Raw genomic sequence first — 14,990 nt, 5'->3', positions numbered from 1 at the left:
TAGCTGGCGCAGACAGTTAGTAAAACATTCCTCTCACCAAGATGAAACGGTCCTGATGATGCTGAAAGGGAAGTGTTTATTTGAACACTTTAGAGGGGACCAGAATCCTTTACATACGTTCCTTTGGGACAAAAATGCATTGATCAGATAATGATGTACTAAGAAACCTGCAAAATATTCATAGTTCACTCATCAACCCATTGTGAAGGATTCTCAAACCCTGTCAGTGTTATTATGGCTTTAGTTTCTGCTTTCTCGGTCATTGGATGGTGGCATGTTCATAATCACAATAAGCAGCAGAATAACAGTCCAGTTTCAACAACTGAGGCTGTGCCAAAACACCCGCACACTACAACGACAGGATTATTGTTACTGTCTCACACGCTCTGGTCATTGGTTGACGCTAATCTGCTGAGGCCAACTGACAGTATACCCAAGTGCCAAATAATCTGCATTTTCACCACGGTTTTGTTCTGAAAGGGAAGGAATTCTAGGATTTATTATACAGGCATCCATTTCCACAGTGAGGATTTCTTTCTCTGTAGGGTCCAGAGGTTGCGGAACCTTGTGGTGTGCAGGAGCAAAAGATTTGCTGTGGCTATGAATCTCTTCACGAGAGACTCACTGAAGACGATACGTTTCGATGATGTATTTGTCTCCTCGCTGTATTTGATCAGGTTTCAGCAAACATACTAAGCTGTAGAAGTCATAAAAACAGCATACAATCTGGACGTGTTTGTTTTGTATGTACAGACACACTTAATGCCCACCGTCTGTAAAAGACAAGTGAGTAAATTAGACTCAAGGTCAGAATGGAAAGGGGGGGGGAAGAGTAGCAGGAATATATATACATTGAATTCCAAATTGGAATCAGGTTAGCACTTTGGTTTGGAAGGCACTACCTCTACAACACATGGCCTAACCCAACAGCACATCATTCAAAGTGGCATTACGGAATAAGAACTCACTCACTCACTCACACACACACACACACACACACACACACACACACACACGAGGCCCAGACTTCCAAGTCTCGTAGTCAGACCTCTTTCTCCCCGCACACAGGGTGACAGACACACTGTCAGCAACGACCACGGTGAAAACACTTCATAGAATTACATTTTTCCCAGAATACATCACTGTCGCTATACTGCACTGTACCTACCCTGTGATAGCACAGCAGATATCTTCTTCATTCCGCTCAAGCTGTTTGTCTAAAGTAATGTCATGCCTCTGGGTTTATGAGCAAATATTCAAAGGCCAAGAGAATTGACATTTACAACCATGTTCTCACCAGTTGTACCACAGTCCGTTTGGATCAAGAGGAGATGAGTGAAGAAGGTCTGAATGAATAAGACTAGTAATTCAGTGAGTTTCATTGGATTCAAAACAGGGTGATTTTTCAAGTGATTTTACAAGCCCATTGTCACGGCTTTACAGATTCCCACTGCCCTCGCTGGTTTCAAGGCCGTTTCTTGGCAGCAGAGAGCAAACAGTAAAGTTTCCAGTGTCAGGGGGTTTCAATGCCATGTCTGATGTTTCTATACCTTCCTTGATGAGCCGAGTGACTGACTGGCTGACTGAAGGAGCTGAGCAAACCAAAAGCATCTGTTCATGTCTGTTTTCTAGCTTTTGGCTCCCCTGAAGAAAGGATCATTTCTTTTTCAGAGGGGAGGATCAGCTCTTCCAAAAGCCACTGCAACCTTCTATCTCTGTCCTCCATTTGCAGAGGATGATAGTTGGACATTTCTACAGTTTGTCTTTGAGATCTTGGAGCAGTCAAAGCCCCAGTGACTGTTCTTTTGCCAATCTTAATCTTTTATTTTTATTGGCATTTGAGAGAAGCAGGTACTGCTTTCTATGCGTGCTCAGGCGGGCCGCGCGCACTCTGTCAACATTAAAAGGACAGAGAAACCAGACACATGCTCATTGTTCACATGGAGCATGTAAATGATGGCATGAAATAAACCTCAACTTGTTTCTCACAAGTGTAGCATGTTTTGAACTCTGCAATGTTTCCATTTCGAGAATGAGAGGTAAAGGTAAATTAATACATGCATTAACAGAAATCGATGTAACCAAATGACAGAGATTAACGGTGAATTGCCCGTTTAACAAACGGTAGGTTACCACATTGGTATACAAAACCAAAGCATGGGTTCCTTTTATGTCTGGTCAATATACTTACAGGGTAAGACAACCAATATATAATTGTGTATTTGGGTGACCTATCCCTTTAACAAATAATCCCTTAATAGCAGGAATAGCACAATCTAGTGGGACATACCGTGAACTCAACTTCAAATGACATTTCTCAGAATGGGGGGGGGGTTCTGATACTATATACTCTTTGTTGGTGTGGGATTTTGGTGGGGTGTGCGGGGTCTGTGGGTGGCATTTGAACACTTCTTTGGATTCCTCATGTCTTACTCATTGTTAGAAAGAAATTTATGTTAAGTCCTATAATGATTTAATATATATGAATTCTATCATTTAAAATTGTCAGTTTGGTTGGGTGCAATCAATTAGGCTAATTTCAGACAAAATAATGTTTCCAGAATGCTTATCTTATCCGTTTAACTACAGAAACAATTTCAGAACGATCAGATGGTGGGAGTCATGGCTTTCTGAAATGACATGGAACGACCCAATAGGAACCATGTCAGGTAATGGCTTTCTGAGAGGGCTAAGGGTCAAACCAATAGAGCCCAGCGAATCAGTAACAGCCAGCACTCTATATGGAACATTCCAGATGTCTATGTGTGTTTGATATTGGATAAGCCTTGTGATATTCTAGCCGGCTGTGCTTCACCTCTTCGTGGTGGAGTTCAAAAATACAAAATTCTCTCTTGCGGGCACTCTGAAGGAGAGCCTGTCAAATGTCCTCTAGGCTCTAGCCATTACTGTCACTGAGGCTATGGCTGGCCCTCATTGAACCCAAAGACAATATCATCCATCATCCGTCTGGGTTCCTTCTGCTTGCTATCACTTTGGCTTTGTCTGCCTTCTTTGAAATGCTTTGAAAAATGTCTTGTCATGCCACAATCAGACAGATAGCAGCTTCTGACCCAGTATTAGGTAGTTACCACCCGTGTTTGATTGTTGTACCTCCCACACCACATAACTATCTTTGTATTAAGGTTTCAGAGAATTGGTTAAAATTATTAAAGGCATGATGGGAGGGGTGTGTGTGTGTGTGTGTGTGTGTGTGTGTGTGTGTGTGTGTGTGTGTGTGTGTGTGTGTGTGTGTGTGTGTGTGTGTAGGGCAGAATGTCTCCACTCTCCTCCCAACTGGAGAAAAGAGGGACCTCAGGAAGGTCAATTATATGAACAGAAAGCCCACAGTGAATCCACCACTTACTGCTGTTATGTGAAAGACACCCAGGTGTCTCTAGGGTGTTGTGAGCCCATGTAGAGGGCTCATATTGCTGACGGCATAGGATATTGGGTATGATAAATGGACTGGTATTTACAGTGAGTGCATTTAAGTGTGTGTGTGTATGTGTTTGAGATTGTGTGAATAAAAACACTTGTGCCAGGAGGCCCTGGCAGCCATGTTATAAATTATGATGGGGTACGATATGGACAGGGAGGGAGGGGAAAGGTTTGAGGTTGTTTCGGGTCATAGATGGTGGTCTTTGTTTTGCTCAGATCAAATGCGAGTAATGGGGTCAAGTCCTCAGCCCTTTGCATTATCAGGCAATTTTTTGAGCATCTGATAAATAACCAAATAAAATAAAATGGGTCCTGGCGGCATTTAAAAACACAGCCAAAGGAAATATTAACCTTTGGCAATGATGTTGGTGAAACCCACTTGAACAATAAGCGCGGGTAATATTCAACTATAGGTGTGCATTTCCTTGGCAGTGTGGCTACTGGGTTGGCTATAACACAGACCGAATGAGGGGGGGATGCCTCCCCTCAATAAGTCTTTATCACACATACAAGCTGTATACAGTGCCTTCAGAAAGTATTCACACCCTTGACTTTCCCCACATTTTGTTGTGTTACAGCCTGAAATCTATGTTATTCAATCATTGCACCCACACTGCTCGCACGCGCCAACGAGCGTCTGCGTTGCTAAAATAGTTCTATTTCTGATGCAGATCACGCTACAAATCCTGCCTCTCCCATCTCCTCCTTGGTTTATAGAAGCAGGTACCCACGTGCCATCTCCTCATTGGTTATACCCACGTGGGTGACTGAAAGACGAACGAGGTCAGTGGCCAATCGCAACATAATGTCAAGAGAAGAAAAAGCCTGGAAGGAAGAGAGATGACTAGAAACGATTTGGTTGACCGTTTTATGTGTGGATTAATTGGTGGAGTAGAGGACCTTGTGCATTTCAGGTAAAATAACAACTCAATGTTTATATCCCAGGACAAATTAGCAAGCAACAGCAAGCTAGCTAACTAGGACAAATTACCTAGCAAGTGCAAGCTAACTAGCTAAATTGCCGTAAATGTTTAATGCTTTGACTTGTCCCCAAATTAATACAATTGGTTCAGTTTTTAATATTTTAACCTGCGTGTCGTGATCACGTTTGGTGTGGAGGGACAAAATACATTTATGCACAATGGCGCACACGCGCAGCCGGTTTGGGTTCCGTGTTTGAGTTTAATGGCTGTGACAGCAGAAAACTGAAGATGGATCAACAACATTGTAGTTACTCCACAATACTAATCTAAATGAAAAAGTGAAACGGAGTACTAAATAAAAATATTCCAAAACATGCATCCTGTTTGGAATAAGGCACTAAAGTAAAACGGCATAAAATGTGGCAAAGAAATTAACTTTATTTTTCCTGAATTCAAAGTGTTATGTTTGGGGCAAATCCAGTCAACACATTACTGAGTACCACTCCCATTATTTTCAAGCATAGTGTTGGATACATCATGTTATGAGTACTTCTCAGGAAAAATGTATGGAACGGAGCTAAGCACAGGCAAAATCCTATAGGAACACCTGGTTCAGTCTGCTTTCCACCAGACACTAGGAGATTACTTCACACAACTGACATTTACACCTTGTGTGTGTGTGTGTGTGTATGTACAGTGGGGCAAAAAAGTATTTAGTCAGCCACCAAATGTGCAAGTTCTCCCACTTAAAAATATGAGAGGCTTGTAATTTATCATCATAGGTACACTTCAACTATGACAGACAAAATGAGGGGGGGAAAAAAATCCAGAAAATCACATTGTAGGATTTTTAATGAATTTATTTGCAAATTATGGTGGAAAATAAGTATTTGGCCACCTACAAACAAGCAAGACTTCGGGCTCTCACAGACCTGTAACAACTTCTTTAAGAGGCTCCTCTGTCCTCCACTCGTTAACTGTATTAATGGCATCTGTTAGAACTTGTTATCGGTATAAAAGACACCTGTCCACAACCTCAAACAGTCATACTCCAAACTCCACTAAGGCCAAAGAGCTGTCAAAAGACACCAGAAACAAAATTGTAGACCTGCACCAGGCTGGGAAGACGGAATCTGCAATAGGTAAGCAGCTTGGTTTGAAGAAATCAACTGTGGGAGCAATTATTAGGAAATGGAAGACATACAAGACCACTGATAATCTCCCTCAATCTGGGGCTCCAAGCAAGATCTCACCCCATGGGGTCAAAATGATCACAAGAACAGTGAGCAAAAGTCCCAGAACCACACGGGGGGACCTAGTGAATGACCTGCAGAGAGCTGGGACCAAAGTAACAAAACCTACCATCAGCAAGGGCCTTGAAGATAAAACTTAGCTGGGTCTTTCAGCATGGCAATGATCCCAAACACACCGCCCGGGCAACAAAGGAGTGGCTTCGTAAGAAGCATTTCAAGGTTCTGGAGTGGCCTAGCCAGTCTCCAGATCTCAATCCCATAGAAAATCTTTGGAGGGAGTTGAAAGTCTGTGTTGCCCAGCAACATCGCCAAAACATCACTGCTCTAGAGGAGATCTGCATGGAGGAATGGGCCAAAATACCAGCAACAGTGTGTGAAACCCTTGTGAAGACGAGTCATTGCCAACAAAGGGTATATAACAAAGTATTGAGAAACTTTTGTTATTGACTAAATACTTATTTTCCACCATAATGTGCAAATAAATTCATTAAAAATCCTACAATGTGATTTTCTGGATTTTTCTTCTAATTTTGTCTGTCATAGTTTAAGTGTACCTATGAAAATCACAGGCCTCATCTTTTTAAGTGGGAGAACTTGCACAATTGGTGGCTGACTAAATACTTTTTTGCCCCACTGTATATATAAGAAAATTGCTTGCCTAATTTTTGTTTGTGACAAAACAAGCAAGTATAGTGTAGAGAATAATTGTACCACCTAAATCGCTGTGGCTCAGTTGGTAGAGCATGGCACTTGCAACCGCAGCATTGTGGATTCGATTCCCACGGGGACCAGTACGGGAAAAGTCCAAAAATGTATCCACTCACTACTGTAAGTTGCTCTGGATAAGAGAGTCTGCTAAAATGACTCAAATGTAAATATATTTCCTTAACCCCAAGTACTGTATTTTCAGCTGTTGGAAGCTGGTGTACAAACCAAAAGACGTTTAAACAAAACTTAAGAATGGGAAGCAAAGAAGTAGAACATATCTACCGCTTTTTAGACTTGCCTTCAATAAAAAAATTACAGTTCTACAGTGGGGAGAACAAGTATTTGATAACCTGCAAAATCGGCAGTGTTTCCTACTTACAAAGCATGTAGAGGTCTGTAATTTTTATCATTGGTACCCTTCAACTGTGAGAGACGGAATCTAAAATCCAGAAAATCACATTGTATGATTTTTAAGGAATTAATTTGCAGTTTATTGCATGACATAAGTATTTGATCATCTACCAACCAGAAAGTATTCTGGCTCTCACAGACCTGTTAGTTTTTCTTTAAGAAGCCCTCCTGTTCTCCACTCATTACCTGTATTAACTGCACCTGTTTGAACTTGTTACCTGTATAAAAGAAACCTGTCCACACACTCAAATAGACTCCAACCTCTCCACAATCGCCAAGACCGGAGAGCTGTGTAAGGACATCAGGGATACAATTGTAGACCTGCACAAGGCTGGGATGGGCTACGGGACAATAGGCAAGCAGCTTGGTGAGAAGGCAACGACTGTTGGCGCAATTATTTGAATTTAAATCCTGCAGCGCACGCAAGGTCCCCCTGCTCACGCTAGCGCATGTCCAGGCCCGTCTGAAGTTTGCCAATGACCATCTGGATGATCCAGAGGAGGAATAGGAGAAGGTCATGTGGTCTGATGAGACAAAAATAGAGCTTTTTAGTCTAAACGTCACTCGCCGTGTTTGGAGGAAGAAGGATGAGTACAACTCCAAGAACATCATCCCAACCGTGAAGCATGGAGGTGGAAACATTCTTTAGGGATGCTATTCTGCAAAGGGGACAGGACGACTGTACCGTATTGAGGGGAGGATGGAAGGGGCCATGTATCGCAAGATCTTGGCCAACAACCTCCTTCCCTCAGTAAGAGCATTGAAGATGGGTCGTGGCTGGGTCTTCCAGCATGACAACGACCCGAAACACACAGCCAGAGAAACTAAGGAGTGGCATCCGTAAGAAGCATCTCAAGGTCCTGGAGTGGCCTAGCCAGTCTCCAGACCTGAACCCAATAGAAAATCTTTGGAGGAAGCTGAAAGTCCGTATTGCCCAGCGACAGCCCGAAACCTGAAGGATCTGGAGAAGGTCTGTATGGAGGAGTGGGCCAAAATCCTTGCTGCAGTGTGTGCAAACCTGGTCAAGGAAACATATGAATTCTGTAATTGCAAACAAAGGTTTCTGAAAAGGTTTCTGTACCAAATATTAAGTTCTGCTTTTCTGATGTATCAAATACTTATGTCATGCAATAAAATGCAAATGAATTACTTAAAAATCATACAATGTGATTTTTCTGGATTTTTGTTTAAGATTCCGTCTCTCACAATTGAAATGTACCTATGATAAAAATTACAGACCTCTACATGCTTTGTAAGTAGGAAGACCTGCAAAATCGGCAGTGTATCAAATACTTGTTCTCCCCACTGTAGAACTCACATTTTTATGTGAATTTGGTCAGGTCGCCCAAAAAGTGACATATTGCAGCTTTAACTGAAATGTTCTCTCTTACCAGATGTAAAAAATCCTAAATTAATCAGGAATGAGCAGAGTCAGCTAAAGCATAAGGACCCCTTATTCATGTCCTCATTACATGTAGAGCAACAACAGAACTCATGGTCTGTAAAGTGCTATTCTTTTGATAGATTTAAACAATATTGGAGTCACCATGGTCACAATCATAAAGTGTCAACTCCATTTGCATGATAAGAATTTTGGTTAAAATGTTACATTTAATTAGGTTATAGTGTCAAAGCAACTGAAGAAAAACTCAAATGGCTAGTGTGTATACCACTTGAAATGTTTTATTTTGCCAACTTCGTAAAAAACATCAACTCCGTCAGAGTGCTGAAAGATCTGATAGAATGGTTGTTTTTATTGAGGATTTCCAAAATAGTCTTTATTTTACAAATATTTGTATTAAACTTTTATTTGTATCTGTTTTGAGTGTTTTGAGTATCTTAATTGTCAACTCAGTCAGTGATGGTAGCCCCCCTTAAGATCTGAAAAAAGAGTGTAATCACTGTTCTGCAATATATGCTTGTCTCAGAGTTGATATAAATCCAGTCAATGGCATTTTATGAAAAATAACTACAAATTAGGATGATCCTTTACATGGCGTGACAGACCAAAGCATCATCAAAATATACAGTATATTTCAAATATCGTTAATATTAAGACAAATATTTGAGATAGTCCCTTCTTTTAACAATCCCTGAGCACTAAACTCAAAACAATTATCCCTGCCCCATGGCAAAAAGGGGGGGGGGGGCTTGCGTGAAGACTGGGCTACGCCACTGGCTACAGACTGATTAAGTATTGATTTGTTTCTTTCAGCCAGATACACATTAGGTCTGGCATCTTTTATACATGAAGAGATACAAAGCAGATATGTTGTCGATGATTCAATCAGATCACTCTGTATAAGTCAATAGAAAGAGAGACAGCCGTTATCTTTCTAGTTGGAAAAGATGATAACGTAAGCAGTTTAGCCCAGTGCCTACTCATATTATAGCCTACCCTCTTCAAAAGAGAGAGATGATATAATCATCACTGGACGTCAATGGGTGCAGCCCTTCAGAATGTCTCAGTCTTGCTTCCATAGCCAAGTAAGTCCAGCTGGTTTTGTAAGTGAAAAGATATTCATTCCACTTACCACTGTGTATCCATTTCCACACAAAGGGAAGACAAACGCCTCCGCATTGACACAAGGCCGGATGGAATGTGTGGATAAAACACACGGGACCTTCGCTCACTCAGTAGGCTGAGTTCATACTCCATCCCATTTACAAACATTTCCCTCCTAACAGGGACAAACGAGCAGTTACATCGCGTATAATGAGAGGAAGCAGGGCCGGTCACATCGAGTGTTGATAGATTGACACTTATCGCCTTGCTCCTCTCGTCTCTACACTCGCTCGTTGGGATGCAAGAACGCTACATATGCCATGTGCAAATTGCGAGAATGGTATGCTTTCGCAAAAGGGGAAAGAACTGAGATGTTCTCAATGTGTAACCTTTTCAGGGGCTCCCCACAACGCAGTGTCTGGGACAGTCAGAAGGACAGTGGACAGTGGTCTTGCTCAATATTTGATCATTGAGCACAGTGCCTGCTGATTTTCTTAACTAGGAGCAGGGACCGGTGTCAAATTGGTATGCTCTGAACAGTTGCACATTTCAGCACTTTGGGGATTTAATTATATAAAATACATTTTCCCATAGCCTGAACCGATTAATCTGACAGCTTTGGAAAGGACCCGTTATATTGCAACCGATCCACTAGAAAATGTATCAACATGCACCATGAATCCTGACATAGTAACCTTTAACCCGCCGCTCAACTATTAAACCCCGCAATAAAACACTTAAAGCCAATGAGCCGTGATAGAGAAGGGATGTTCAATTAACTTACCAGTCGGTGGACGAGGTCTCGTTGATAACATCCTGGTAGGCTGTTAGAAGGGCCAGTCTGTTCTTGCTGAGATTCACAGCCATGTTGCTGTCTCTGCAATCATCCAGACCCGTGTAATACTGTAATGGAAGTAGAGGAAAGGATAGAGAGAGACGGGGAGAGATTCTGAGTGGAGGAACAAAGACAATGCAGCGCTATTGCCTCGCTAGCTGCGTGGTCCTAGTGCGAATTTTTCACGGGTCTCTAAAAAACACTGCTGGGTCCTAGCGCCTCAGCGTGTTCACTGGCCTACACCGTCAAAGTCAGCACTATACCGTGATCTGACCTGGCCTGACCAGGGAAATGACAAGTCAAATAATTTATTTCTGAACAATATAGCCTATAGGAATGGGGGTCTAACTAACAGTAGAGAGGGGGTTTTGATTATTAGACACACAATAATCTGGGGTTGGAACGTAATGCTGGACCAAAGTCATATTTTTTACACTTTGACAAACTACATTCTCATTACTCTTCTTCATAACTTGCTCTCTGATAAAAAAAATAGCCCAATATTTAATCACTGTTATTGTTTTATGCTTTGTCTGGTACTGGCTGGTTCCCCAGAGATGGGTTTGCTGTCTGGGCTTTACTGTGGAAAAGAGACTCAGCCTAAAGCCCCCCAAGCTTTCAGGCTGTAGCTAGCTGAAACTTTCCTCTGAGTGAGAACGTTTTACTTGCAAATAACCGGCGCAATCATGCTCTGATAGTACCACATCCGACCCCGTCTGGAGTATGTGCCTGGGATGAGAATTGTGTCAGTGTGTTATTGCGTCATCGTGCCCCTGGAGCTCTCTGAGTGAGCAACCCAAACCCTGAGGACTAGGAGAGTCTGTACTGTACTGTATGCAGATTTGGCAGAGAGAGAACAGTTTTGTCTACTGGTAATTGGGATACAGACCCTAGAACATAGTCTGTCTCTACAGTGTATTATTGAGTGCAGTCCAAAGCAGGCCAGTGTGTCAGATAGAGTAGGATGGTGTTACCCTTACACACTGATCTATTGTGTTTTTGCTCCTAATGGTTAAGGTTACAGTTTGGGGAGGGTAAGCTGATCCTAGATCTGTGCCTACGGGCAAGTCCTACCCAGTCAGTGTTGGACGGACCCTCAGGGGCAGTCTCAGTGCTTTGCTTCCAGCAGTTTTATAGCTAATCCTATGCTATTCTACAGATGTTGCAATAAGGCTGAAATTATTTTCAAAGCTAATTTCCTACATGTTTTGCCATGAGGCTGAGGGAAAATGTTGTAGTTTTACAGCTATACTATCTGGTAATTCATGTTTTGTTTGCCATGGCTTATGATTTACTTATATGCTATCTGGCGTGGGGGGCAGCAGCACCTCTTCCTGGGGTCCAAAAACATTCTCAAATTGTTCCAAGATCATTAAGTAGAGCGATTCCCCGTAAGGTAGTTTTTCCGGTTATTGAACAACTAATTGACCAACGTTGGTTCAAATCAAATCAAAATGTATTTGTCACATGCGCCGAATACAACAGGTGTAGTAGACCTTACTGTGGAAGTAAGGGTAGCGGGTAGCGTAGTGGGTAGAGTGTTGGACTAGTAACCGGAAGGTTGCAAGTTCAAACCCTTGAGCTGACAAGGTACAAATCTGTCGTTCTGCCCCTGAACAGGCAGTTAATGAACATGTAAAATGATTGAGTCAGACAGCTCCGCAGCATACTTAGGCAGGCTAGCTAAATAGGAAGACTAAAGACAGCAAAGTATGGGGAACAGATATAGATCATGTTAGATGGCCTGGCTGGCTGACTGCTACTGCCTGAGCAGAGAAGAGATGATGACTTTAAGGAATGAAAAATAATAAAGTCCTCAAATGAAACATATTTTTCTATTGATGTCTACCCAATGTGGAACTGACAGAGACAGGGGAATATTTTCAATGTTTTGGCAATTCAATGTTCACTATTTTTGGCTTTGGAATTTCCATTAAAAAAGCTCTAAAATCAATTTAATGTAATTATTTCCGAATCCATTTAATGTTTAAAAAAATAATACAAACCGAAAACTGTGATTCTTTTTTTAATCGAACCAAAACCGAACCGACCTCAGAAAGCACGAATCGCTCAATTCAAAATGATCTATCTTGTTAAGTGTGTTCAGGTGTGTTGGCGTGCACGCTAATTGACTACGCCTGATCTTAATGAGTGCTTGTAATTTTCGCCTAAAATGACACACCCAAATCTAGCTGCCTGTAGCTCAGGACCTGAAGAAAGGATATTCATATTATTGATACCATTTTGTGTTTGTGGAAATGTGAAATGAATGTAGGAAAATATAACACAATAGATCTGGTGAAAGATAATACAAAGAAAAAAACATGTTTTATTTTTTTGTACCATCATCTTTGAAATGCAAGAGAAAGGCCATAATGTATTATTCCAACCCAGCCGTAATATAGCTTTTGGCCACTAGATGACAGCAGTGTATGTGCAAAGTTTTTGACTGATCCAAAGAACCATTGTATTTCTGTTCAAAATGTTGTATCGAGACTGCCCAAATGTGCCTAATTGGTTTATTAATACATTTAAGTTCATAACTGTGCACTCTCCTCAAACAATAGCATGGTATTCTTTCACTGTAATAGCTACTGTAAATTGGACAGTGCAGAATTTAAGCTTTCTGACAATATCAGATATGTCTATGTCCTGGGAAATTTTATTGTTACTTACAACCTCATGCTAATCGCATTAGCCTACTTTAGCTCAACTGTCCTGCGGGAGACACACCAAATTTGGAATGGGGTCTGTTTGAATAGACTAAAATGAACAGCTGTGTATGCATAAAAAAACATGGCATGCTAGCTCCATCCTGGTGGCGTAGAGGACTAATTCCATGGATAGAGAACAGAAGATTGTAGGTTTCCATCTCACTGATGCTGTGTCACAATAAAAATACATGTGTTTGCATAATTACTGCCTAAGGAAATTAATTTCAATGTGTAATTTCTGTGTTTGGAGTTCAAAAACATTAACCCAAAATAAGATAGCAGTGTTATTAAAGGTCTTATTGAAATATTCAGTGAATGTTTTCAGGAAGTTATTAAAAAAACATTCAGATATTTTATTCCTACAACCAATGTGAAACCAAAAACATACGTTCCCACAACTTCCGAGGAACCAAATGTGCTAACTGGGCCCATATATTTTGTTGAATTGTAGAAAATGAGCTATAAAACTGCAACATTTTCTCTCCGCCCCATGGTAAAATGAGTAGAATCGCATTAAATTTGTTTTAAAACAGCAAATTGTTCTCTCTGTTCATTGGAAAAATTAGTAGAATTGCAAAAATAATGCCTTTAATCTGAAACATTTTTATCTACACCCTATGGCAAAATATGTAGATTTGCATAATTTTTTTATCTCCGGTGCTAAGAGGGAGGCTACAACAATGTTTTGCCATAGGAGCTAGAAATGGCTCCCAGGTCTCATTTGGCCCAACGTCCACATACTTCTGCCAGCTCTATCACCAAAGGGCCAGGGAACTGTCACTCAGAACACAACATGGGACAGGACGTGTCTAGCATCCATGAGAGGAACGAACAGGTATTGTCAATGGACATAGCGGTAGCACTTTATATCACAGTACGGAATAAACTGTTTATAATATGGTAATAATATCGCTCATTTATACATATGTTTAAGGTTTCATATTATTAATCCTTCACCAGCCTGACACACATCACAGCATGCCACTCAGAAATAGAGATGACTGTCAATCATTTACCCTCCCCCTTGCATCTGCAACTGCCATGCACTATATTGCTCATCCTGTGTCTCCTTGACCTGCCACCACCTCTCTCTCTCTCTCTCTCTCTCTCTCTCTCTCTCTCTCCGTGTGATTGTGTGGGCGGATCCCCACCAGCTGCAACCTGTTCCATAATCAAGACCTCTACAATACTCAGCCCTGCCACTTCCACGCTGACAGATTGTAATCTCTGCTCAGTCAGTCTACGTTTCTAGCCGTTTGTTCCTGTTTATATCCTGTTTTCCTTGCCTGACACTGTTTTCCTCTCCGCTACAGTTCTGCCCGCTCTGACTCTGGTCCCTGTCTCCAGTCCCACGTCTTGTCAGTCCTGTTACTCTGTCCTGGATCCCCCACTCTACTGCTCCCTTGGATTCCCCGCCGGACCTGCTTACCCTGTCCCAACACCTCTCCCACCAGCCTCAGCCTCCGCACCTGGTTTCCTGCAACCTGCCCGAGCTTCCCCTGGCCTGCACTCCATCTTCCCCCTGTGTTTCAATAAATACCTTGGTTACCTCATCCCAGTCTCCTTGTCTGAGTCTGCACTTGGGTTCACCTGTTCCTCTCTGCGTAACACCCCCCTCCATCATGACAATGCCACCAGCCATACTGCTCGTTCTGTGCGTGATTTCCTGCAAGACAGGAATGTCAGTGTTCTGCCATAGCCAACAAAGAGGCCGGATCTCAATCCCATTGAGCACGTCTGGGACCTATTGGATCGGAGGGTGAGGGCTAGGGCCATTCCCACCAGAAAGGTCTGGGAACTTGCAGGTGCCTTGGTGGAAGAGTGGGGTAACATCTCACAGCAAGAACTGGCAAATTTGGTGCAGTCCATGAGGAGGAGATGCACTGCAGTACTTAATGCAGCTGGTGGCCACAACAGATACTGACTGTTATTTTGGATTTTGACCCTCCCCCCTTTATTCAGGGACACATTATTCAATTTCTGTTAGTCACATGTCTGTGGAACTTGTTCAGGTTATGTCTCAGTTGTTGAATCTTATGTTGATACAAATATTTACATATGTTAATTTAGCTGAAAATAAACATAGTTGACAGTGAGGACATTTCTTTTTTTGCTGAGTTTATATTCTCTTATCCTCTTTATCCAACGATAGCCCCATCTCCACATCAATGACCCTCATAGGACACATGCTCACACCCCTCT

General features: G+C 41.9%; 1 protein-coding gene across 4 annotated transcripts in view; it reads right to left on the bottom strand.

Moving 5' to 3' along the window:
* dbn1 (drebrin 1) overlaps positions 1-10,232 on the bottom strand; it is a 118,869-nt gene extending 108,637 nt beyond the window's left edge. For 3 of the 4 annotated variants that reach the window (XM_046304248.1, XM_046304250.1, XM_046304249.1), the window contains exon 1: positions 10,024-10,232. In XM_046304248.1, coding sequence (XP_046160204.1) covers positions 10,024-10,106 — 83 coding nt within the window. In that variant the 5' untranslated portion in view covers positions 10,107-10,232. The remainder of the gene's footprint in view (positions 1-10,023) is intronic. The other variant, XM_046304251.1, reaches the window with a different exon arrangement.
* Between the last annotated feature and the right edge of the window lie 4,758 nt (positions 10,233-14,990).

Source organism: Oncorhynchus gorbuscha, linkage group LG16 (assembly GCF_021184085.1).
Source record: "Oncorhynchus gorbuscha isolate QuinsamMale2020 ecotype Even-year linkage group LG16, OgorEven_v1.0, whole genome shotgun sequence".
Taxonomy (NCBI): Eukaryota; Metazoa; Chordata; class Actinopteri; order Salmoniformes; family Salmonidae; genus Oncorhynchus; species Oncorhynchus gorbuscha.
This window is presented reverse-complemented; position numbering and strand designations above follow the sequence as displayed.